General features: G+C 44.0%; 1 protein-coding gene across 1 annotated transcript in view; it reads left to right on the plus strand.

Moving 5' to 3' along the window:
- ptprdb (protein tyrosine phosphatase receptor type Db) overlaps positions 1-24865 on the plus strand; it is a 61588-nt gene extending 36723 nt beyond the window's left edge. The window contains exons 17-36 of the mRNA XM_061086508.1: positions 146-733; positions 1114-1208; positions 1812-2068; positions 3891-3981; positions 4509-4733; positions 4831-4991; positions 5898-5909; positions 6897-7009; positions 7800-7897; positions 10527-10650; positions 13112-13287; positions 17139-17258; positions 17683-17837; positions 19316-19601; positions 22261-22439; positions 22842-22968; positions 23631-23756; positions 23895-24049; positions 24551-24686; positions 24797-24865. Of these exons, the coding sequence (XP_060942491.1) occupies positions 146-733; positions 1114-1208; positions 1812-2068; positions 3891-3981; positions 4509-4733; positions 4831-4991; positions 5898-5909; positions 6897-7009; positions 7800-7897; positions 10527-10650; positions 13112-13287; positions 17139-17258; positions 17683-17837; positions 19316-19601; positions 22261-22439; positions 22842-22968; positions 23631-23756; positions 23895-24049; positions 24551-24686; positions 24797-24865 (3293 nt within the window). The remainder of the gene's footprint in view (positions 1-145; positions 734-1113; positions 1209-1811; positions 2069-3890; positions 3982-4508; positions 4734-4830; positions 4992-5897; positions 5910-6896; positions 7010-7799; positions 7898-10526; positions 10651-13111; positions 13288-17138; positions 17259-17682; positions 17838-19315; positions 19602-22260; positions 22440-22841; positions 22969-23630; positions 23757-23894; positions 24050-24550; positions 24687-24796) is intronic.
- Positions 24866-25327: the final 462 nt, after the last annotated feature.

Genomic DNA, 25327 nt, shown 5'->3' on the forward strand with positions numbered 1-25327 from the left:
ATCACTGAATTTGTTTATTTCTCACTATATCAAATCTTGTTTTGGCAGTTTTGCTTGAGGTTATGAATAATGTGCTTTGAAATGATTCTCTTATTAACTCTTCTTCATTATTCTCTCTGCCCTGACCCTCTGTTTCCCTCTCTAGTGCCTGAGAAGCCCAAACTGTTGGTGAGTGCCACTAATTCAGGTACCGCTCTCCTTCAGTGGCACCCTCCCCCAAACCCGCCCACCCCGCTCCTCGGGTACCGCCTCACCTTTGGCCGCATAGACGTCCTCCCCTTCACGGTGGTGGAGTTTCCCACCAAGGAGAACCGCTACACAGCCCAAGACATCCACAAGGGAGCAAACTATGTGTTCAAACTTTCTGTCCGAAACAAAATGGGCTACGGGGAGGAGGCGGAAAAAGAGGTGACCACCCCAGAGGACGCCCCAAGTGGATACCCAGAAGATATAAACTTTGATGAGGCCTTTGCCACCTCTCTCAGACTGACATGGAAATCAGTCCCTCTTATCGAGCAAAACGGGAAAATCACGCAGTACTCGGTGCTGTATAAAGATATAAACAGTCGAGGGAACGCCTCTGAAGTTATGGTGACCGCTCCAGGGTCGAGTGTGTTGTTGGAGGCTCTGAGTGCCGATACTGTGTATGATGTCAGGGCGTGCGCGTTCACAGCTGTCGGCCCTGGGCCGTACAGCCCTGGTGTCCAGTTTAGGACGCAGCGGCTGGACCAAGGTAGGACTCACACTCAAGCTGCTCACAACCCATCTTCATTGCTCAGGATCCAAGACATGCTTCCCTAACCGCACAACTGTGCACATACCGTCCCATTTTCACTCACACTCAGACACACAACGCCTGACGGCAACATCTTAAGTGTCCTTTTTCGTTGTCTTGTCACTGTAGTCTTAATCCCAACGTCATTTTCCTAAATCAAGGTAAGAGTCATGGGCTTTAGTGTCCCTGTCCAGGCCCACTCACTGTGTAAGAACGGATAGCTAACTTGAGACTGGCACTAGAGAATGGTAAACAGGTAAGGCCGCTGTGTTTCAGCACAGAGATTAAATGAGAAATTATAATCTTTGTTTCTTTCTTCTATTTTTGTTGTACCTTAGTTTTTGCAACCAACTTCAGAGTAAAAGCAGCCATGAAGAACTCCGTCCTTCTCTCCTGGGAGATCCGAGACAAGAACCCTGCACAGCCCTTCACTGTAAGTCACCGTGTTTACTATAGCTGATGAAGAAAAGAAATTCACTGGTGGTGTTTAAAATGATTTACTCAAAGAAACCCGGTTGTTCGTACTTCTGTAGGAGTTTATTGCAATGTAGAGCGGTCCACGGAGACGATTTTTGGTCCAACGTACACTTGAAGTATAATTGAAACATCTCAGTATTTTACCATATGGGAGGGAGAAGATCACAAAGTCACTAGTAGTCATGTTAAGATTGTTTTTGTTATTTCCTCTGAATGGAGACTTCATCTTAACCAATCCCCAACACAGTAGTAACTACTAGCACATTTCATGAAATCGAATCTATGGTACAGCCTGCAGAGACATGAAAGGATTATGCTCTTTCAACTGCTGTAAGGCTTTTTACTGTTGGGGAGGCGTCAGGCTAAAGTAAAATCCAATATATAAATATATAAAACAGGGAGAAGTAAAGCAAAGGACAATATTTGATAATCATATAAATGTCTGGTCTTCTCTGTGGAGGTAAACAATTGCTCCAATCAGTTACAAACAGGAGCTGTTTCTGCTGTATTGTGTGTTTAAGCCTTACGTAGCATTAACTTTCTCTTTGGGATTTGACAGATCCTGTACGGAAAGGGCCAGTCGGTTGAAGTGGATGGAAAACAGACTCAGAAGCTGATCACTGGCCTGGAGCCCAACACTCTGTACTCCTTTCTGCTCACCAACCGGGCCAACAGCGCCGGGGGGCTGCAGCACCGCGTCACCGCCACCACGGCCCCCGACATCCTCAAGACCAAGCCCACCGTGGTGGGGAAAACCAACGCAGACGGCATGGTGACTGTGCAGCTCCCCACCGTGCAGACCACGGCTAAAGTCAGGTAGAGACGGTAGACAAGTGTGATGGATGTTAGTGAAAATGTGTGTTTCATTTGATGAATAGGCGCGCGTGTGTTGTCGTCAAATTGCTCTGTACCCTTTGATGTAATGTCACTAGTTGCTACGGATGAGGCTCTTCATTTACTGTATCGGTCCATCAGGAGTGATTCATCTGAGCTGGCAGCAAAGCAATTAAGTCTGAGAACTCCCACTCTCGGCCAAATGAAAGCACAGAGCTGATAATCTTATCTGCTTTTTTATAACCAAGAACAAATATTGACACCAAGAGGAAGCGGTCCTTCAGAATCACTCAGCATTCAACTCACAGCCACTGTCCTGTAGTTTGTCTCCGTCGCCTCAGAGATGTGCTCTTTCATTTTCAGTATTTAAACTGCTTAGGTGACTTTGTTCCCATACAGTAACACAAACTATATGTTTTTAAAGTTGTTTGGAAAAAACATATCTCTCTTCTCTTAAGCTATTTTCAGACCTTTCCTTTCACATATGAAGCAAAATATTGTCTGAGTCAGACTCATTCACAGGCGAGGGGGGGGGGGGGCAGCCTGGTAGAGTATGCAGGAGGTGGCACATGAGGTATAAAGTCCACGTCGAATATCACATGTTTTCGTTTGCAGCACATCGACAGCAGCATTGGCTTCTATCGTCAAAAAACTCTCACTCTCCAAGTTGACATCTTTGCCTGCGTCTTTTTTGTGTGGAAGATTTCTGTGTAATTTCTGAAAGCAACTCAAGTCTAAACTTGACAGATTCAACCAATATAGGTTTATTTTGTTTGATACAAGTTCATATTTCTCACATTGGATCTAAAGGAAAATACTCTACTGTAGTACACCACACAGTCAGCTCAGTGAACGCATTAGTGTCAACATGGAGCAGTGAAGTGAGTCATCTTGTGAGGTGGATGGTGGATTTCGGTGTCTGTGCCCTGACTGCAACTGAAAACTCCAGTGATATTAGTGTCTGTGTTTCACACACAGCTTCAGACATGGCTCCGTGTTCCAAAACCAACCACAGCGTTTGACTTATGAGGAGATTGATTCCACTCTCGTGTTTGTACGGAAATATGAAGCATCTGCCAGCAGCCTGTTAACTTAGCCTGGCGCTTGAAACAGCAAGTTCTGTCTGAAGGTAACCAAATCTGCCTTCAAGGTCAGTGATTAAACATCTAAATTAAGCAAACTAAATAAAAGAGATAAAGCCTTTATAGTGTTCCCCTCTGTTTGTAGTAGGCTATAAATGCTAAGGTAAGAGGCTGCTGCGGGTGTATTCACATAAACTGTACAGACATGAGATCTGTATCAATCTTTAGATCTAACTTTCAGGGAATAAGAGCTACTCAGAGACATGTGGACATATGGACGGTATCAAGAGATCAAACCAGCTGTAGGAGCCAAATTTAATATTCAGCCTGTGTTGGGAATTACTTATTCAGGCCACAAATATTTGTTTTGTTACTTTTTCCGGGTTATGGGTGCAGGGCGGTGATTTTGACCCTTTATACCTTTTTTACCTTATCAGTTGTTTGTGGGTGGTTGATAAAGACGGGAGTAGGGCTTCAATATTTTTTTCTGTTGACTGCCATGTTTGATTTAAGTTTAAATGAACAACATAAGTCCTTTTTGAATGTGCCACAGTAATAAAGACTGCTTAGCCTCTTAAAAGTAGTCACTGCACCACACCACACTAAGTTTCTTTGAGAAACTGCTCTGGATGTCAGAGTATTGGTGTTAAACGTTGGAGAAAGGACTAGATGATGGTTTATTTCTTTGAGTCTGAAGTCAGTGCATGCATGCTGTGTTCCAGGGGTTATTATGTGGTGGTGTTGCCTCTGAAGAAGCAGAGAGGGAAGTTCCTGAATCCCTGGGAGGAGCCTGATCAGATGAACATGGATGAGGTAAGACATGCAGGAGTCTGACACCGATAAACAGTTAAATTATGGTCATTTAATAGTAAAAGTGATGTTGAGGGAAATAGAGTTTATCAGAATTAAATGGGATAAGGAAATGTAGAGGCATAGTCCTATAACACGGCTTGGTTAAACAAAAGAATGTCTTTTGGCTCAAGGTGACTGGCTAAGCATTGTCTGTTCAAAACACTAATTTCATTTCCCATCTAATTCTACTTCCTGCCTTTTTCTTAAGTAGCAATTTGGTTGCTGATTAAATTTGCGCTCAGATAATACCGCTCCATAACGCCCATAAGCTAAGGAATAAAAATGAAAATATTACAACTGCAGAAAAAAGGACTTAATTGCTTTGGATATATCCTATTAATTCATTGTTGAATTGTAGTATCTGTTAATGCTGCACTTTTTTAAAGCTGGCATGAATGAAATGGATAATGATGACTTCTAATAGCCCATCACCTTTCTGCTTCATCCTTCCTTTCTCCACGTCAACTTTTCAATTTCTCTCCACTCAGCTCCTAAAGGAGATCAACAGGACGAGTATCAGTCACGCCCTTCGCATCCGCAGACAGGCGGGCCAATCAGAACCCAGGGCCTATGTCACTGCCAACTTTAAGACCCTCCCCCTGGAGTTCACACTGGGTGATGGACGAAACTATGGTGACTTCCGCAACCGCCCACTGCAGAACGGACAGGAGTATGTGTTCTTTGTGCTCGCACTGCTCGACCTCTCCGAGAATGTGAGTCAAAACAAACCCACACACACACACAAGCATATGTCATCCGTCTAAATGCACTTCTGTCAAATTTATATTTGGAAACCATGTCTTCCTGCAGACCATGTTTGCCACTAGCCCTTATTCTGACCCCGTCACCTCACTGGATGTGGACCCAAAGCCGATAGTTGATGAAGAGGAGGGGCTGCTGTGGGTGGTGGGGCCTGTGCTGGCTGTCATCTTCATCGTCTGCATTGTCATCGCCATTCTCCTCTTCAAGAGGTATGAACAAAGTCAAACTCACAGTGTCACACTTGGTCTCCTATATAGCCGCCGGTGGAGGTAATCTACTGAACCTATTCATTCTAAGCACCATTGGTTTACACACGTTTATAAACAAAGGGGGCCAGCTTGAAAATATCTGAATTACCCTTTAAATCCCAAACCTTTTGTCAATGACTCAGACATCAGACAGGAATAAGCAAGACAGAATGACGCGTCTCCATTATTTATGGAACATACGCTTAACAATAAAGTATATTTATTGCTCCTCGGCACTGACACAAAAGGGCAATTAACCTCCCAATCTGTGAGTCATCATGGCTGAATTTAGCCTTTTTAGAAGTTTTCTGTGTAGCTTGCTTTTAAATCTATACACAGGGAGCGAACAGGGCTGACAGCGGAAAGATGCCATTATCACCCATCAGCATTATTCATGATAACGATCATCATGATAATCAGCTTCGTTAATGCACATGAATAATCGCTGTGGCTGATGTGGCGTAGCAAAACTGTCAACCTTGGTGCTAATAATCTCAAGTTCACAAGCCCCGGTGTAACCTCTGGTGGTGCGCGGCCATTAATGTCTCACTTGTAGCTGAATTGCACTTTGTGATAGTCTGCAGCTTGTTGTTATGGAGTGGATGTCACAATGAGGGTGTGCTAATATGTCGGCAGTGTTTGTGTTGGGATTCAGTTATTTTCTCATTGTGATTTATATGCACTGCTCAGGAGGTTCTGTATTATATAGTTAACATACGGAATAAAGAAGTGATTATTTTTAATTGAGAAGTATAGAAGGACTGATCGCTTCAGCTTTGTTTCAGCCCCTGATTTTTTCTGATTGGACACTAATGTTATTCATCCCTGTCTGTTCTTTTATCCGCCTCTGTCCCTGTTTGGATCCAGCCAACCTGACAGGTAAACAAACACTACTTATTAGCATTTTCTCTGCCCTAACGGGGCATTTTCTTGAAAATCCTTTGCAAATAATACTTTGTGTAATAGATCCCAATAGAGTGAGGATTACCGTGATGTTTCTTTAATGACTGCGTAATAGCATAGAGTGTATTGGATAAATTGCTCACTGGAAGGTGTAGACGATTTAGCCAGTGCACTGGATAATTGATGCAGGCCTTTAAGCACATTGTAAATATTCAGTGTAAGAAACAGTGCCCACTGCGCTGCAGGAGGTTTTTCACTTTGATTGCTTTTAATGTCACATTTAACTCCAGAGGAGACTTTAAACACAAACAGATACGCACCCCCGTCCGACAATGGGTCGGTCATTAACATAAAGAGAGCTGCAACACTAAACCAATTTCCTCAGAATCACAGCTCTCCCTGTAAATGTTAAAGTAACTGTTTTACGTTTAACATTCATATTATGTGGACAATTAATTACAACTAGTGCAGTGCCTGTTCAGAGTGGGCTGTTGTTCGGCCTGTGACAACAGAACCCTGAAGCTGCACCCCTGCTGCTGCACAAAGTTTGGAGAAGCTCGACTCAGTACGCAGAATCCAGAACTGGAAAATGTATTTGTTGTTGCTGTGGTCGTGATCAACAATGTCACTTAAGTTGATGCGTCCCGGCCGCTGCTACTACAGCGCCTGGGCTCGTGTTTATTCAAAGTTTAATCATATTGAAAGATTGAAAGTATCAAGCGTTCAAATATCACCGAATTCAACACTGCACCTCGGGCCCTTGGCAATACACATGCCAAGTGTGAAGCCGATAACATTAACAGTGTTGAGGTGAGCGTTTGACATACAGAGATTTCTGGGGTTATTGGATATAAGCAAATGATCAAGTTTACAAATCTCACAGGTACATTTTTTCCATGCAGTAAAAGATGATGAATCAGGTTGAGGTGCATGTACGTTAACTCTGCTGATGTGTTGTTCCAGGAAACGAGCCGAGGCTGAAGGCAGGAAGGGAAGTTTCCCCTGCAGCAAAGCCATGTCGTCTCACCACCCCACTGATCCTGTGGAGCTCCGCAGGATCAACTTCCAGACTCCAGGTAGACTGGACACTCGTATACACAGTGACACACTAGTACACTATGTGGCTGGGTGTGTGTATTAGTTGTGTTTCTATAAACAGGTTTAACGTGCTGTTGTTTCCCTTTTCAGCCTACCGTGTATCAGTGTACCGCGGCTATCGCCGTTTGTCAAGTTAGTTGGTCTTAGTTGGTCCACCATGGAAATTCCTTTTTCTGTGTTATCATCACTTTCTTTCTTTCTTTCTTTCTTTCTTTCTTTCTTTCTTTCTTTCTTTCTTTCTTTCTTTCTTTCTTTCTTTCTTTCTTTCTTTCTCTCTGTCTTTCTCTCTTTCTTTCTCTCTTTCTTTCTTCTTTCTTCCTGTCTGTCTGTCCTTCTTTCTTTCCCATTGTCATGCTAACTAACCGTCCATCCCAAATAGGATGAAGCTGCTTTGACAACATTCCATGAAAACGTCTCTGGAACACTTCTTTTTAAACCACCCCAACAAACAAAATGTTCATGCTAAATTTTTTAACCGCCTGTGTCTTTTTTTATCTTCACCAGCAGTGTGTGCGTATACTCTGAGGACATGTTATTGTGCCTCAGTAACTTTCAGAACACGCACATTGTTCTTTTCTGTCTGCCTAGAGAAAATATGGTCACTTAACAAAAAAACAAAACACACTCCATTTGCTTCCCCCGCTGATCATGGACCGAGCACTAAACAACACCTCCTCGGAGAATCCTAACCCCTAACATTTTCCTCCCAAAGAGTTGAGTTGTACGTGTATCAAAACGGTCTCTTTTTCTTCTTTCTGTGCTCGGCAGGCATGGCAAGTCACCCGCCCGTCCCCATCTCGGAGATGGCAGATCACATTGAGCGCCTCAAGGCAAACGACAATCTCAAGTTCTCTCAAGAGTACGAGGTAGGAATGCTGATTATCAGTCTCTGGAAATCTTAAACTTGTGGAAATTCGTGTGGTTTTGATGCAGTCACACACATTTATCTTTGACTCATCATTTCTTTTATCGTTCAGTTTCAATTTCAATGGCATGCGATGTAGATGCGGCTAAGTTTCATTTTTGATTTGTCATCATAGAAACGACACAAGATAGCACACATTCTCCTCTCTCACTGCTGCCTTGTTATTATCTATACAAATGTAAGAGTGAAATTGAATTTGCAAGCTCAGAGAGAGTTTGCTTACAGTCAGATGGTTATCAAACCCTCGTTTTCATCCTGTGGTGAAGAAAGAGAGTAGATAGAAATAACGAAGCAGCGAAAGAGAGCAGCGTTTGCAGAGAGATACAGGAAGTGAGTGTTCCCTGCAAAAAAAGAGAGGCTTGATTAGTTTTCTTCAACTTGCAGCACATTTAATGTGGCACTCAAAAAAAAAGCCTCCACATGGAGATAACAATGTGTCTGAACTTGGTGTGCTGCAACAAAAAAAAAAAACATTAATCGAAATATTCCACAATATTTCCCGGCCTGTGTTGCAAATAACCGCAGCATCACAATGAGCTCCACAGAGATTTATTAAATGGGTAAAAAATGTTTTCTTTTCCTTGCACAAAAAAAAAAAAATGGTTTAAAACCGACGCCCTCTGGGTGAAGACGGCGACACAAGGCTTTAATTGGCTACCAGAAGAAGAGAGAGACAAAGTGTGTGTGAGAGAGAGAGACACAATAAGATGAGGACAGTTTATGCACAGAGGAGGAAAACAGAGCGAGGATGTTTTAGGGCAAAAAAAGCGTTGGAAGATGGGGTGGAAGAGACAGTGAGGGAGAAACCGTATGTAATTGTGGTGCGAGTTGAAACCACTCGGTTGAGTCTCGCATTCTCTCTGCATGACTGTGTGCTTTGTGCAGTGCTGAACACTTAACGAGGGAACGGGAGAGATGGATGGAGCGGGTCTGAGGGGAGGGAGCAAGACGGGCCAGAAACGATTGCGGTGTAATAATCAGACACACATGATATTGGGCAGCAAGCGGAAAGCGCCCTCAAACACACACACACACGTACACAAACATACATGCACTCCTCTAGTACCACCCTTGTCCATTTAGCCCCCAACCAAACCATAATTATGTGTCATAAAATATTCAAAATTGCTAAACTGCCCTGGCTCTCTGCTCTTCGTCCCTCTCCATTGACAGCCTCTTAATGACCTCATGTCTGCTGCTCCCAGCAAACAGTAATGGTTACACTGTAATTACCCTCCGGGAACTTAATGTGTTGGTCTAACACAACCATCCTTTCTCTCCCTTAAGAATATATCGTGCTTTTATCTTCTTTCTGTGGTCGCTGCTGATTTTTTCTTTCTTTAAACCGTGGAAAGTCCCTACCTCACTCTTGTTTCTAGAAATGGGATATCACGTTCCATTACATTCCTTTCCAATGCCAGCGAAGCCTTATTAATTTTCAATTTGTACTTGGTTTCAACGGTGGGGTTATGGTACAATAATGGTGAACAATGGCCGTGTGCTCAGATTGATTAAATGGTCCAGTTCTTGCCTCTTCTACATTGTAATTTAGTTATTTTGTGGCCAATTTCAAGATGTACCAAGGATTTGCATGAGATTAAGACCATATTACATATTGACCATACTTTCCATGTTCCGTGTCCGCTAAGATCTACCCACTCATTCTAGTGACGCGTAAAATGCCCACGGTTTCATACTAAAATGAGGGTCTGCGTCGGTCTGGCGGTCCACGCATGTGTACCTGATCCCCCATTTATTTTCCTTTCAGTTGGTGACAGCAATGAGCAGTAAGGTTGTTTGTCAAACGTTATTTAAATCAAAAAGACTCATCACGACTGCGATTTCTCTCCATGATTTTGCCGCATTTGTGTGTCCTTATATTCCTTCAAAGATGGGATTTACCAAAAAAATACACTCTTCAAAACTGTTTTCCATTTTATTCATCTTCTTCTTCTCTTCTTCGCAACCAAACCAAGAGTGTGCCACCAACTGGACTTGAAATTGTTGAAGAACAAATTATGTTATACCTAGGGCTGCCATACATTTTGATCTGCATGTGGACGTCCGCACAGGGCTCCATACGGTTCCATGGGTGGAATGCAACATTTATGTCCAAGGACCTTAGTGGAGCCCAGAGGACTGGTGGACGCAGAAACAATGAATTTGCCTTTGTTAGAGGTGTTACATACAACAGCAATACGCCATGTTTTACAACACTATTAGGGTTTTAAATTAGAGTTATTAGTTTATAGGTTCTTTCCGAACTGAACTGTGCTTGATTCATGATATTAGCTTTCAGCAACATGAAACAAATAGGGGGATTTCCTTGCAGTAATGAATATCCCAAGCATGTTTGCCGTGGCCATTTGTCAGAACATAATGCTCCTGACACACCACACGCTGGAATGACTGTTGAAAAAGCAATAATTGGATTTTTTTTATAAAAACACCAAAACCTTTCGAGAAACAATAGCACACAGTGTCTAACATTACTTTGAAATGAAAGAAGTGTAATAAATACGTCTCTTAGATCTGTGCTTCGCTCTGACCTTGACTTGTGTGTGTTACAGTCCGTCGACCCTGGTCAGCAGTTCACATGGGAGAACTCCAACCTGGAGGTCAACAAACCAAAGAACCGCTATGCTAACGTGATCGCCTATGACCACTCCAGGGTTATACTCTCCGGCATAGATGGTAAGACACACAATTCCTTGTTTCTTTAAAGTGATGTTTGAGGTTCATTACTTGGTTTCAGGGTTAAGAGTTCAGACTGGGCATTGAGATGTAATTGATGAGGTTGGGGTTAAAGAGTAGGGAGCGCATTATGTTAACTAGAATGGCACTCTGCCAAGCCACAACAGTTCCCATGTGAAATCTCATTTAAATTCACTAGATCCAGATTTTTAATTGGATCTGCACTAAACCAAATTCACACACTCATAAATATCAGTCCATTAAACATGCTTGATGTTGAATGTTCTTTAATTGATTCCTCCCTGACCCATAGCACATCATTCTATTCTGTAGTTTTTGCATAATCATGCTAAGAAACAAACAAACAAACCCAGATGAAAGCAACCTCCTTAGCATAGCAGAGGCAATAGCAGAGGCAATGAATGTCGTTATAAGTACATACATGTGTGTGTGTGTCCGTATATCAGTTAATATGTGTGTGTGAGAACTTTCTATCCAACACTTAAAATATCCTGTAACATGTCTCTCACCTGGCCGTTCTAATATCTATTGAAATAAAACGATGCTCGTACTTCATTTATAGCCTAGTTACTAAAACATTTTCACGGTGTACCCATTTTCCTCAATTCAATATTTTTGAAAGGTCTTAAACGAGAGAAAAAAAATAGTCTCAGTCCTGTTCTCAGTGTGCGCTTTGAAGCGCACTCACCCACCTCGGCTGGGAAAGACCTGAGGCGTAGAAACTGGCAGCTCCAGTGTGTAGAGAGGGAGGCAGTGGGAGGCCGGGCCCAAACAGATGAGCCTTATCTGGGCAGAGCATGTGTGAGCAGCCCTTCCACCCCCACCTGTCCTGCAGCCCTGGCTGTCTGTCCTTCCTTCAGCTTTGAAAACACATATACACACTTGTACTCTTGAGCATGTCCAATTACACACAGTCTTATCCATGTCTTACAACGTTTGTGGGGACCTGCCATTAACATGCTGCATTCACCAGCCCCTTCTGCAAACCTAGACCATCACAACTGAACCTAAAGCCCCTCAAAAGCCACTTAAACTTAAGGGGCCAGTGATTTAGGTCCCCACAAAGCTGTTGAAGTATAGCAGATTTCCATTGTTCGGACCCCATGGATGAAGTAAAGCAAGGCTTCACATACACACACTATTCCACTTTAGCTTTACAACACATGCACAAGCACAGATATGCACTTCTGCTCACAGTCTTTTCCTCGCATTCATGGACACACACTATCTGCCAAGCTAGTGAAGCCACCAAGGAACAGGAAATGTGTGTGTATGTTTTTGCGTGTGTGTGTGTGTGTCTTTTATCTGCACAGTGCTTCTGCCGTAGTCCCTTGCAATAAAGTTGCAGCACATCAAAGCATTTAGCCAAGCTGTCTTTTAAAGACTGAGGTTGATAAACATATGTTCGAAGCTCTTCTTACCATATGTTCCCATCCCATTTAATATAAATTGTATAAACACCCCACACTCCTCTGCCATTTCAATCTGTGTGGTGTGTGCACGGTGATGCTCGGGATTTTACGACTTTATGGGACTGAGTCGTGCACATAAAATGAGACACCAAAGGAGAATGTGCTAAGGGAGTTCCTTCCTGTCGTGATTCTTTTGCTCATTGACTTCTAACTTTTTATTGTAAAGCGCTATCAGACGCCTCAAAAGGAATTCTTTAGTCGCACTTCAGCAGAATCGGGTCACGGCTGAATGGACGCGTGCACGTCCGTGTGTGTGCCTGTGTGTGTACTTTGGCGTTTTGGTGTATGTGTGCATGTTTGAGCTGTGACTCAGTGATTTTTGGGATTATGGTATTAGGCCCCAGATGAGCAGGACTGATCCTAAATCAAACACACACAGACGGTCTCTCTCTCACTCTCTCTCTCTCTCACACACAGACACACACCCAATCCCTTCCAGGACAAGCAGTGTCAGCCGAGTCTTACACAGAGATGGCCTTACAGTCCTATTGCCATTCAAAGCGACACATCCAGAGTATACTCAGATTAGGACCATGATCGTCTTAGCATGTATTATAAAACAAGACGGCTGAACAATCCAACACTAAAGGACGCTTGGTCCTGTGAAAACATTAATCTCCTTGCCATGACCTCAGACGATCCACACTCTTTATTACGGGGACATAAACCTGCTTTCATGGCAGCAGACTTTGAATAATCCATATACTGCAGATTATTTCACCATGAAGAGTCGGGTTGATCTGCAAAGAAAATTATACGGAAACAGAGTGTTTCCCAGTGATCAGTGTCGGAGACATTCAACCTTAATAACATCCTACACACGACGCAGTGGATGAACATAAAACCATGCAGACTATTTTTAGCAGTTTCTGTTTGTTCTGCCTCTCGCTCATTCTCCTCCTCACTTGTCTCTCTCTGTCATTTTCCACTCCATCCTCCTCAACCTCCACTCTCTCCCTGTCCTCCAGGTGTCCCGGGCAGTGACTACATCAACGCTAACTATATCGATGGCTACCGCCGTCAGAATGCCTATGTCGCAACTCAGGGCTCCCTCCCTGAGACCTTTGGGGACTTCTGGAGAATGATCTGGGAGCAGCACACAGCCAACATTATCATGATGACCAAGCTGGAGGAGAAGTCAAGGGTAAGAAAGAGAGGGCGGACTCAGACAGGGGTCGACAAAGGGTAAGGGCCGCAGATTGTCAACATTGGCATATGGGACTGTGGGATAAGATGGTAGAGAGGTAGTGTAGGACATACTGGGGAACAGTGCTGGAGCAGGATAGGAGGTATAACAAGGCGGGTCCCTTTATATTACCTCTAAGCAATGGTAGTGGTGAAGACTATAAATGTTGGGTTAGTGTTTAAAGTCGGTGAATCGTGATAAGTTTTAATGCTGATTCAGGAAAAAAGTTGGATTTTGAAAATGCAGGAGCAATGACATCCTCTTTAGTATCTGGGTATTCCACTGACAGCACATAGAGTGCAATTGGGTAAAATAGAAAGGGTGAAATCTTGTATAGTGGGAATGGGATAAGAGAAGTGGAGAAGAAGGTGTGGAAAGTAAAGGGTAAGATTCAACAACAAGACGAGGTCAAACACTAGTTCATTATGTGGCTGGATGATGGGCGAAATTGGAGACATAGTAGAAAACTGTTGTGAAATAACAGTTATCAAATCAGCATATTCATGATATCATTATCTCGTTCTGCGTAGTGTCCAATGTTTCAACCCATTATCTATTCGCACACTCACTAAATGGGTTATTACACAGACTTAAGACTTAGTCTTAGGGAGCTGGCAGGGTGACTTCCATGTCATGTCTGCTGCTCCACCTCCGTGCTGCCTTACCATGGCACTTTTAGCTTGCAGCTCTCGGGGGGAAGTTCTGGCAATTGTAGAAAAAGTAGCTGAGGTTTGCCCAAAATGTTGCAGGTCGATTTGTTGCATCGTGCTTTAATGAAAATAGGTCAACACACAGGTTCTGAGAAGTCAGTAAATCTTGCAACAAATGCAATAAGTTGGCCACACTGCCTGTAAGCAGCCGTCTAGTTCATGTCATTTCAGTTTGAAATGGCTATACCAATACCAATGGGGAAACTTGACCGACCAACTAATGGTGTAACTTCATCATGAACTCAGCTTCATGTCTGAATCCAAATGTCTTGACTCCGCCACACTTGCAGACTTACAGACTTTGCGGCCACGTTCTTGGGAGTAAGTCTGCGAGTGGTGAGGGTCGTCCAAACCCACAATTCATCCAGTCCACAAGCGGCCTCAGGCAGACGTTCTGCAGACTTCACCAGACTTCACTGACCTGCAGAACTCACTAGACACTGATTGAGTTTCCCACATTTCATTGTATTGCAGATATTATCTTGTACTTTTTGGCCAACCGAGGAAACAGAAGGAATTACTTACTATCAATGTGCAAAACATTGACAAAACGTTAATTGAAACATGCAGGCGTTAAAATCCTGTTCAACCATATCAAGATACAGAAATCTGTAGAACTAGAGGCTATGGTGGAAATCAGAATGGTTTGCAATCTTGCTCCTGCTCAGGCAGACTTGATGTAACAGTAAGTTCAGCTCAGTCTGCAAGCACAACATTCAGGAATAGGAGAAAATATGAAAGACGTGAGTATTGGCAGGATCAGTTTTTCAGGTTTTGAGCACATAGAGAGGGGTAGAGTACTTTTATATTAGAGTTGAGAGAGAGTAGAATTGGATAAAGTTGGTTTGACAGCAGTGGAAAGATACAGGACCGACCAGGGGAGGACAGGATGTTCTTTCGGTCAGTAGGGTCCAAGTGGATTCTTAGACAGATAGAATAGACAGATTAAGTTATGTAGTACAAAAGTAGTTTATAGAATAAAAAAGCAGCATTATGAAGACCTAGCTAAAAGTGCCATAGGTAAGTGAGGGGATCGCAGTGAGGAGGAGGAGGAGGAGGAGGAGGGTAGCAGATGCATGAATCGTGAGAAAAACCTGCAGGAATTACAAAAACAGCTAAATGTGGGCTCGGTAATGAATGAGAAAATCATTTTGGCTCCAAGGCGTTTTACTGTTGTTAACAGAATCTGTACTTGAGTGAAAATCCAGTCTAATGAAAATGTCATGTTGGAGTAAAATTAACAAGAATTGCTTGAGGTATGAATCATGGTTAAGTGCCCTCCAATTAAGTCCAGATCCCTGTTCAGAAAATGATCCTTTCCTCATCTGTGCTTCTTTTCCTATTAACCTGTACCTTGTGTTAAAACTGTTTTCCTTTTCAACCCTTTCTCAACTGTCCCTGTTGTGTCTCTTTGACCCTCAGATGCCCTCTTATTTCTTCTCTAAGGCAAGACCTCTCTTTCTCTCCTTTTCTTATCCTTTTTAAAGTGCAACCTCACCTCACATGGTTTTTCTCCCTATACCTCTTACCTTTTGTTTTCTCCTCTCTACTCTGTGCCATTTTATCACTGCTGGTTTCTCCACCTTCTTTTCTCTGCAATAGCCAATGCATTGAGTGAGAATGCTGAATTGTTTTCCACTCACCACAGGGCATTCATAGTCAAGTAGGAACGGGTTTATTGTAACCACAGCAGTTCAGAAGGAGTGCACATTATCGTCCACACTTTGCATGGTCACACCCACAGCTGTTTTTCTCTTTTCTTGTCTTGTGGCTATGAAATACAGACGTAAAAGAGTGTCTTTATACCCTGGTTACGCTTTCAAAAGGAGTTGTGTGAATCGGTGTTTTTTGTTTTGCTGGATGACTGCAGGGCACCTACTTGTAAGCAGTAGGCAGATTTCTCGTAAACATGATAAATCTTTGTATCATAACTGCCTGCTTTAAATTCTTTAGGTTTAATCAAGTTGTTAGAACAATTTGCAACGATGACAACATTCGATTTGAATATTCTTGGATGTTTTGTTTTTCTTGTGAGTTTTCTACAGCTGTATCTCCGGTTTGAGGGAATAGTGGGCTGTAGAGAATGATTTAATCTCATTTAACACCTCTCAAGATTATGCCATTATGTGTTTACGCATTAGCATCACAGATGATCACAGATGGTCCCGCTGCGGGAGTCGTGCCAGCATCCTTCCTCTTAGCACCAATCAAACTGCACAAGAGCATGGCGCAGTTATGCTGCTAGTCCATATATTAATGGATAATATAGTCTTCACACCAGGTATTTACTGCCATCCTGTTCAGTCTTTGGCAGTGCGTCCAGCCCCCCTACGTGGACGACCATTCTTCTCCCCTCAGTGTCTCAAGGTCTGCTGGGAAAACAACAGTTGAAAAGCTGTAATTACTGCCTGAACGTCCCAGGCCAAAACGCATAATCCCCAGTCTGGAGCAGTGGAATGCAGAGCGAGCAGAGCTGAGCTCCCTGCTGTCTTTGATGTGAGGACTGGAGGGATCAGCACATAGCGTTTGGTTTGGCCTGATTATGCCAGGGCCCTCCTCCCCTCCTTCCTCTACTTTGGGAGTTTTTTTTCCTCACGCTACTGTGGTCTCCGAGGCCGGGTTGAAGAACTACAAATATGACAGCCTCATGCAGGGGGAGTCTTGGCGTTGTGGTGGTTAGGGGATGCTGGGATTTGTGTGCACTTTTGTATGGACATGTCAGGGCCGAGCTTTAGCGTGTCGCTCGACTTTGCTGTGCTCTGCGGTGGATCCTTGTGAGAGCCCACCAACCTCTGGCAATTTCATGCAACACAGTTTTCTAGTATTTGAAACAACGTGCAGAATCACACACCACAGAAAGAAGAATTCTCTCTCCCCTTCACCACACACACACACAATAAAATACTCCTGTCACACACTGAATTGTGATTAAATGCACATTTGTTTTCTTGAGCATTTCTGTCTGAATATTGCAAACCTTCTCACTGATTTGCACCAACACTCCCCTCCTCCTTATTTGCCTTGTGCACATGCAGCCAAGACACGGACATCTCTACACTTCTCTGCACATCTCACAGCTTCCACCTTCTTGTCCTCCAGGTGAAGTGCGATCAGTACTGGCCGACCCGGGGCACAGAGACCTACGGCCTGATTCAGGTCACTCTGCTGGACACAGTGGAGCTGGCTACCTACTCTGTCAGGACCTTCGCTCTTTACAAGGTAACATGCCATGTGCGCTGGAGTGTAATGGGGTCAAGTTTGCATTGATCTGTTCAAAGATTCATGCAGGCTCGTATACGTGCCTCCGCTTGCGCTTGACATCACAGCTGGTAATTAAATATATGTATTGGACCCAACATGACGGGTTAATCACATCATAGATGCCCTTGTTGCCTTGTTTTTTGTTGTCTATAAAAAAGTGCATTTTGATCCATCGTGGACAGGTTCACTAAGCCAACAGTACATTTATACAGTTTCTTCATATGTTAATGTAAGTGTGGCAATATTCTAGATTTCTCTTCAACTCCAAGGTCTTCGACACAAAAGCGTTTTGAAAATAGTCTTGCCGAATTATCTTTTTTATCAGTTTGTTTGAAAACCACATGATGCTATATACCTGTTCCCCTTTTGGTTGCTTGTCCAGAGCGGCTCCAATGAGAAGCGTGAGGTTCGTCACTTCCAGTTCACAGCCTGGCCGGACCACGGGGTGCCCGAGCATCCCACACCCTTCCTGGCCTTCCTCCGGAGGGTTAAGGCCTGCAACCCTCCAGATGCAGGACCCATGGTCGTCCATTGCAGGTATGTGTGTGTCTTGTGTTTATGTGCTTACATCATGAACCTGCTTGTTATTCTGTCCTGCATTTGGCAGCACCATTTTCCGAAGCCCAGGAGTATGTGAAAAGAGCACTTATTTGAAATTATTCACAGATCCAGAACTCAAATGAGATTGACCTGCTATTATGTAAACCCCAAACATCCCCACTGGCCTATACACCAACATTCCTCCTTTAACAACCTCCATCATCTCCAAGATTTAACAACAGCAGCAGCAGCCACACAGACCCTTCTTTTCTATAAGAAGCTTCCACTGTTGACTATTTACCATTTAAGCTGCTGGTAGTTCTGGGTTCATAAGTTTATATTCAAATGAGCCGCTGTGTGAGTGGCAGAAGGCTCAGGCATTGGTTAGAGAAGGATTCTGCAACTTGTCATTACCGTCTTGGCACAGTGTTGAGCTCAAGAGCTGGAATGAAGCAGCTATTTTCTCTCAGTAGGAAGCAAATGAGAGGAGAAGATAGAGGGTACCAGAGGGAATACGGAGGAGAAGCTCTCGGGAGGAAGAATTAGTGTGGTATAGATGTAGAGGATGAGAGGGCAGGGGGAAGAAAAAGGGGGATTGAGACAATGATTGAGAGTTAGCAAGGGACCGGGAATTAGACGGGAAGATACCGAACGTGCCGGAACAGAGAGAAGGTGAGGTCAAACTCAGGACACGCTGAATGGAAATGATGAATTAAAGAGAAGGAGAGGTGGGGTGAAAATGGAGTCTAAAAAAACGGACAAATGTGAGAGTGAAAAAGTGGCGGGGACGGTGTGAGAGCGTTGGAAGGGTACTTAGAGAGAAGATAAAGTGGCGGGGAGATGGAAGCGTGGGGGGTGAAAAGGTTGGCAGGAGAGGAGCTCTCCCTAATCTTCTGCTGCAGTCAGATGGAGTATCTAACAGGATTATCAGTCAAATTTAATTATCTCAGCCAAACTCCATCATAATGTGTCTTAACGTGTCAACCAGACTCCGGATCAAACACTGGACCCAATCTCATTCCACCTGCACAACACACACACACTGCAGTGCTCGCACATACACACTGGTATTAATTTAACTATATAAAGTGATTTTTTATTCATTTGCAGAAACTTGCATGGTCAGGATTTTTTCACCATTTAGGCACCAGCAGAGCAGAAATGTGAAGTGTTTGGGTGGGCAGCTTTCTGGATTGTATGTCGATAGGAGAGGAGATCTTCCTCATGCCGGTGAGACGGCCATGCTGACTCATCGCTGATGTCAATTTCAGGTCTTTTGTTGGAAATATTGCTGTCTGGCGTCTTTGGGCTATTTAGTTGATTAAGGGACAGCATGTTAGAGCTTAGTGCCAAGTTAGTGCCAATTTTGAGATCGCAGCACACACTCAGGGAAGAGATTTGTCCACAATGTCATACCCCAGGTTTTGTGAGAAAATCACAATGCCGTTTTTTTTTACTTCATTGTCTATACACAGCGCTGGAGTGGGTCGCACAGGCTGCTTCATCGTGATCGAGGCCATGGCCGAGCGTATCAAGCACGAGAAGGCCATCGACATCTATGGTCACGTCACGCTGATGCGCTCCCAGAGGAACTACATGGTGCAAACGGAGGATCAGTACATCTTCATCCACGATGCACTGCTGGAGGCGGTGACCTGCGGGAACACCGAGGTCCCCGCCAGGAACCTGTACTCCTACATCCAGAGGCTGACACAGATTGAACCGGGAGAGAATGTCACCGGCATGGAGCTGGAGTTCAAGGTGAGAATTATCCCCAGTGACCCTGCAGGTTATAAAAATCAGGTCCAACCGATTTATTACGGTTCATAAACCCAATTAATGATAATAAGATGACACTTCACTGTTCTCTGAAAGAGAGTCACCTCTTTCTCGCCCCTCGCCACACAGGAGGTCAGACTTCAGCGGGTCAGCGATATAGAGGCACTGCTGAAGTTGGTACTGGATTATTTAGTGCCTCACAGACAGTTCTAAAGATGGTGGCTGAACCTAATCTCTCTTAAGGTCTCTTCAGTGGCTTGAAACAAATGAGATATCACATGTTAATTAAGAAGCTGCTGAAGTGCTCACGGATGAATATTGTTAGTTTGGAACCGAATGAAGCTTTAGCTTTCTCACCTTGTTTCCAGTATTTAAACTAATCTAAACTAACATGCAGGCTGTAAACATACACAAGAGTTTTATGGATCCTATGATCAAGGCTAATGATTGGTTTACAGCATTCAACTTATTACTTCATGTGTCACAAACAGTGGCAATGACAAATGTGTCTCAGTTGTGTTTTTTAAGGCCTTGTCCCAATTCCTCTTCCTTGACCCTACCCCTCGATACCCCTGCCCCTGACCCTACCCCTTTAACATCTTTCCCTTGGAATTTAGACACCACTCCCTGCATCATCAGCAGCCAACCAACATTATCAAGTGACAACGTTATCATATTAACAACCTTTATCAAGATGTTGGTCGGAACATCATCTTCATAGCAACCGCCTCCTCAAGGACAAATCGGCTGTATGAACCTGAAATTGTTGACCTTGAAAGTAAATGAAAATCTCTCCTGGAGCTGTAAAAGATTCATACATTTCCAGTCACCCTCTGAGAGTTTCATATAGTCTTGACGGATGGTTGGATTTGAAAGGGATTACGGGATTTTCGCATTTTGAATCCAAGGCCATAAGAATCGCAAAGGATCGTTGGTATGAAAGTTTGAAGCGCAGAAAAGTCTGTCGGCCAGAAGTTTGCAGTTTAGAATAAAACCTTTGGGAAGGGTCATGTTGGCGTTTTCAAACATATCTTCAGCTGATCAGAATTCAAATTGAGAACGGACACGAATAAACAAGCGAAGAAGAGTGAGTGCCCAAGAGGGGCGTCCTTTGGATTTATTGTCGATGTTTTTATTTTGTTTACTCGGATATTTACCAATTGCCAGCCACGTTCTCTGCTGACTTGTCTGCCTGCTCTGCTCTGGGTGAGATGAGAATCCGCTTTAACCATACAGGTATATATTGAAAGCAGGCGGCTTTAAATCTTTCCTGGAGTAGTTCGTGTCTGCTCAGACGCTCAGTGGGCAAAGTAAACACAAAGCAACTCCAAGCAATCTACTTCATCCTATGCTCCTGCATTCCGGTCCTAATGGCCGCAGTCTCCCCAGAATGACAATGAACTGAACTGTTTGCTCAGCTTCATATTGATGTCAAACATATGCCAGGGTTGTCTCAGTCATCAGGTTTCATCTCACTGGAGCCGCAGCCAGGGCGTCGTGGAGCGCCATGTGAAGCAGCACTTTCCACCTCCGTCAACAGAACACCAAACTGGATGGAATTTCTCAGAGGAGGAGCGGCGTCGCATCCTCTCAAATCAAATCACGGAAAGTTGAAAGCACGAGCGAGGGAAGAGAAAGAAGAAAGAGAGTTGCTCTGGCCTCTTTCGGTGAATCCGACACTTGATGAAGATGCAGTGTTTCTGTTTCCTTTCACTCCACGTTTACTGGTTGGGTTTAAAACGCTGCCAACAGGGGAAAATTTCATCCAAGTTACACAGATGGTGAAAATAGCAGCACGTATCAAAGCGGTGAGGAGGTTGGTGTTTGCCAGGCTTAATCGATAATCAAATCTAAACCAAATGACGCAAAGAGTTACTATTGTTTTACGCTGAGAACTGGTGTTCGGGGGGATCCAGATGAACCGGTGAACTCTCGGTCACTGTGGGATTTTCCAGCTCGGTCTGTCGGCAAGAAAATGAGCCCCTGCCGTTTCTCCCACGGCGCTCCGGTAGCCACCGGTGGTCGAGGCTCGGTTCCCGAGAGCCCGTTGTTTCCCCCTGGAGTCTGCGGTTCCCCTCTGTTGTTCTGCCTCAGACGTGTCGTCCAATGGTCGAGTGTGAGAGAGAGTGTACAGCATGTGCTCACGTCTGCCTGTCTGCACATATCTATATGAATGTGTGTGTTCCAGGCTTTCCTTTTATTTTTTTTTTATTTTTGCTGGTGCAGGATCAACTGTGGTTCACATATGTGCGTTGAGACAGAGTGGGGCCTTGTGGTTTCCTGTCCCCCGACTTTTGGTTTTCTTCTTCCTTCTCTCGTCCATCTTATTATATTCCCTCTCTCATTCCCCACCACTGCCCTCATCCCCCTATATCGGGCCCTCTTTGTTTATTCAATTGAATATGTCTGGTTAAATATCCTCATGGCTGCAGAGTCGAGCTGATTTTCTAATTTCAGTTGTCCGGTGCAAAAAAGCTAAAAACAAGCCTTGTGCTGAATTCATTTAAATGTATTCCCCTTTTTTCCACCCATGCTTTGTGTTTATGCGCTCTCAGTAACTTCTCTGACTCATATCTTAGGATTTGTAAAAGATTCTGTTTGTCAGTCACTATGATATTATAAAAGGCTGTTTTCCTTCCAGCGTCTGGCCAGTGCCAAGGCCCACACGTCACGGTTCGTCAGTGCCAACCTGCCATGCAACAAGTTCAAGAACCGGCTGGTGAACATCATGCCCTATGAGACCACGCGTGTGTGTCTGCAGCCAATCAGAGGAGTGGAGGGCTCCGACTACATCAACGCCAGCTTCATCGATGGATACAGGTGAGAGAAAATGATTCTGCGTGTAAATCTGTATAATCTGTAAGCGAGGGACAAGATTCTAGGGCTGGATTCCTCCTGGTGTCCGTTTCTAGTTTCACCGATCTCGTTTGAGCAGGATTGGTTGCCCTGAGATGAAAAGTGCATCTGCATTCATAGGCAGATAGATGTTAATAGAGATTTGTCCCAACACCAAAACCCCAAATTAATCTTTGTGTTGTTTTATGGTGAAATGTTTGAATGATAAAAGAAACTGGTTGGACTGTACACAATGTACAGTAGATGAAAAATAGTCTGAATATCCACTGTAGGCCCCAGCTGATGGAAAACTGAACTGGACTTCAGTTATTTTATAATAATGTCATGTTCATATATACAGTGATCCATGTATTTATGTGTTTGTAGGCAGCAGAGGGCCTATATAGCCACCCAAGGGCCCCTGGCTGAGACCACAGAGGACTACTGGAGGATGCTGTGGGAACACAACTCCACCATTGTTGTTATGTTAACCAAACTGAGAGAAATGGGACGGGTATGGATGCACACAAACACACACACACACACACACACACACACACACTCACACCACTGTAATCACTATCCTGGAAAGTCTAGTAAAAATCTTTAAAACCCACACCCGTAAAACTCTGCAGCTTTGCAATAACAGACGAGGTTTCAAGTCACACCAACCCCAAATATCAAGAGAGTGGTTTGCACTTGATAACAGTATCAGGTTTTCCTAAACGTTGTCCTGTAACTTACTGTATCACACAATATGTTGTAATTAGGACTCATTATTTTCCCATAACTGCTTTGAAGGACTGTGTGAAGTGCAGCCGGAGCAGCAGCTCTTTCACATTTGTTCCAATCCAGACTTTCCAGGAGCAGAAGTCGTTTTGAGGAGAGAACTGGAGTGCACTTTGAAACACTACAGAGAAAAGAAACAGCACATGAAGCAATAAAAAATGCAGGAACACAGTAACGAGAGTGAGATAGCAGTGAGCGTTATATCTCATGAAGCTCTTATCTCATCTGCCGCAAAATTATCTTCCAGTGAATAATGAATTTCACAAGGCAGGGAGATGTTTTTCGTGACCAAGTAGCTAGAAGGGATTCTCCATTTACACTGGATCACAATGTGGAGATATGAACTGAAGCCTCTGCCCCCCTCCCCCCCCCCCCTTCCGCCTGCAGGAGAAGTGTCACCAGTACTGGCCCGCTGAGCGCTCGGCCAGGTACCAGTACTTTGTGGTGGATCCCATGGCTGAGTACAACATGCCCCAGTACATCCTCCGAGAGTTCAAAGTGACCGATGCCAGGGTGAGTCCTCAGTTTGTGTTCATGTATCTGAGAGAGAGAGAGAGACTGAAAGAGAGAGAGAGAGAGAGAGAGAGAGAGAGAGTATCTTTTTTGGACTGTTTCAATTTGAAAGAATAACACATTTTCTCTCCTGTTCAGGATGGCCAATCACGGACGGTTCGTCAGTTCCAGTTCACTGATTGGCCGGAGCAAGGAGTGCCAAAGTCAGGGGAGGGATTCATTGATTTCATTGGCCAGGTGCATAAAACGAAAGAGCAGTTCGGCCAGGACGGGCCGATTTCGGTGCACTGCAGGTGAGAGGCAATAAATAATTTAGTGTGTTTCTGTCACATGCTAAAAGTGTCATGGCTCAGTGCACTGATTCAATGACCCTGATGAACAAGTTCGTTTTTTTAAGGATAGTTATTTTCACCTACTTTGAAATTACAATTGAGACAAACTACGTCAACTTAAATTAATATTACCTAAACTAAGATTTTGACTTATCTCTCTTTACTGTTCTGTAGAGAGAACACTAAAGAGAGATTAGTCTAAATCTGAAAAATTGATTTTAGAAAAGCTCTTCTTCCGCTTCAACAAAACACACATTTGTAGATCCAGCACTAACAAAATTGTTTTCACTAGATCGGCATGGTGTTCCTATTATTTTAGTTTTTTTCCTGCGTGAAACCTTTTTCCTGGTAGTGTTACCAATGTGAACACGAGATGAGAGTGCACCTTCTTGCATGCGACTATTCGTGCTGCAAATCTAGATGTATCCACTTCTAAATATCTTCCCATCTGTCCACCACCAGCGCTGGAGTGGGACGGACTGGTGTGTTCATCACCCTCAGCATCGTGCTGGAGAGGATGAGGTACGAGGGCGTGGTGGACATTTTCCAGACGGTCAAGATGCTGCGCACCCAGAGACCAGCCACCGTTCAGACAGAGGTGAGCTTTTCCCACTGTTGTGATTCTTTTCTCATTGTCTCTCTCTTAGTCGTAGCCTCCCTCTGCTCCAGTGTTTGCGTCTCACCCGACCTGTTCTGCCTCCCTTCCAGGACCAGTACCAGTTCTGTTACCGGGCCAGTCTGGAGTACCTGGGAAGCTTCGATCACTATGCAACATAAACCCAGTGGCTCTCTCTCTCATGCCACATCCCACCTAGTGCACTTTTCTTAGGTCACGCGCAGCCTGAATTAATGCATTAGGCTGCGATGTTTCTTTGAAGATTTCGCCACCACATGCAGAGTGAAGGGGGACCGTCGGCTTCTCCCGTACCCAGAAACAGCACCTCTAACTGAGCCATAGCAACCCGCTTGACAAGGGGGTTTCCTTCCACCCTCAGCCCAAACACGCCGATCGGTCAGTCTGAAGACGCAACTTCAACCACTGTTCCAATCAGAATACTTGATCAGATCTAGATTTTTTGAATTCATTTCTGTGCTGTTGTGAGCACCCAGATCGCTTTACATTGACAGGGTGTGGAACTCTGCACCTCGTCCACCACCAGTGTAGCATCACCAAGTTGAAAACAGGACCCAGCTACGGTATTTAGCTGTCACAGCAAATGTTTTTGATTTTTCTATCGT

The sequence above is a fragment of the Limanda limanda genome, chromosome 2 (genome assembly GCF_963576545.1).
Source record: "Limanda limanda chromosome 2, fLimLim1.1, whole genome shotgun sequence".
Taxonomy (NCBI): domain Eukaryota; kingdom Metazoa; phylum Chordata; class Actinopteri; order Pleuronectiformes; family Pleuronectidae; genus Limanda; species Limanda limanda.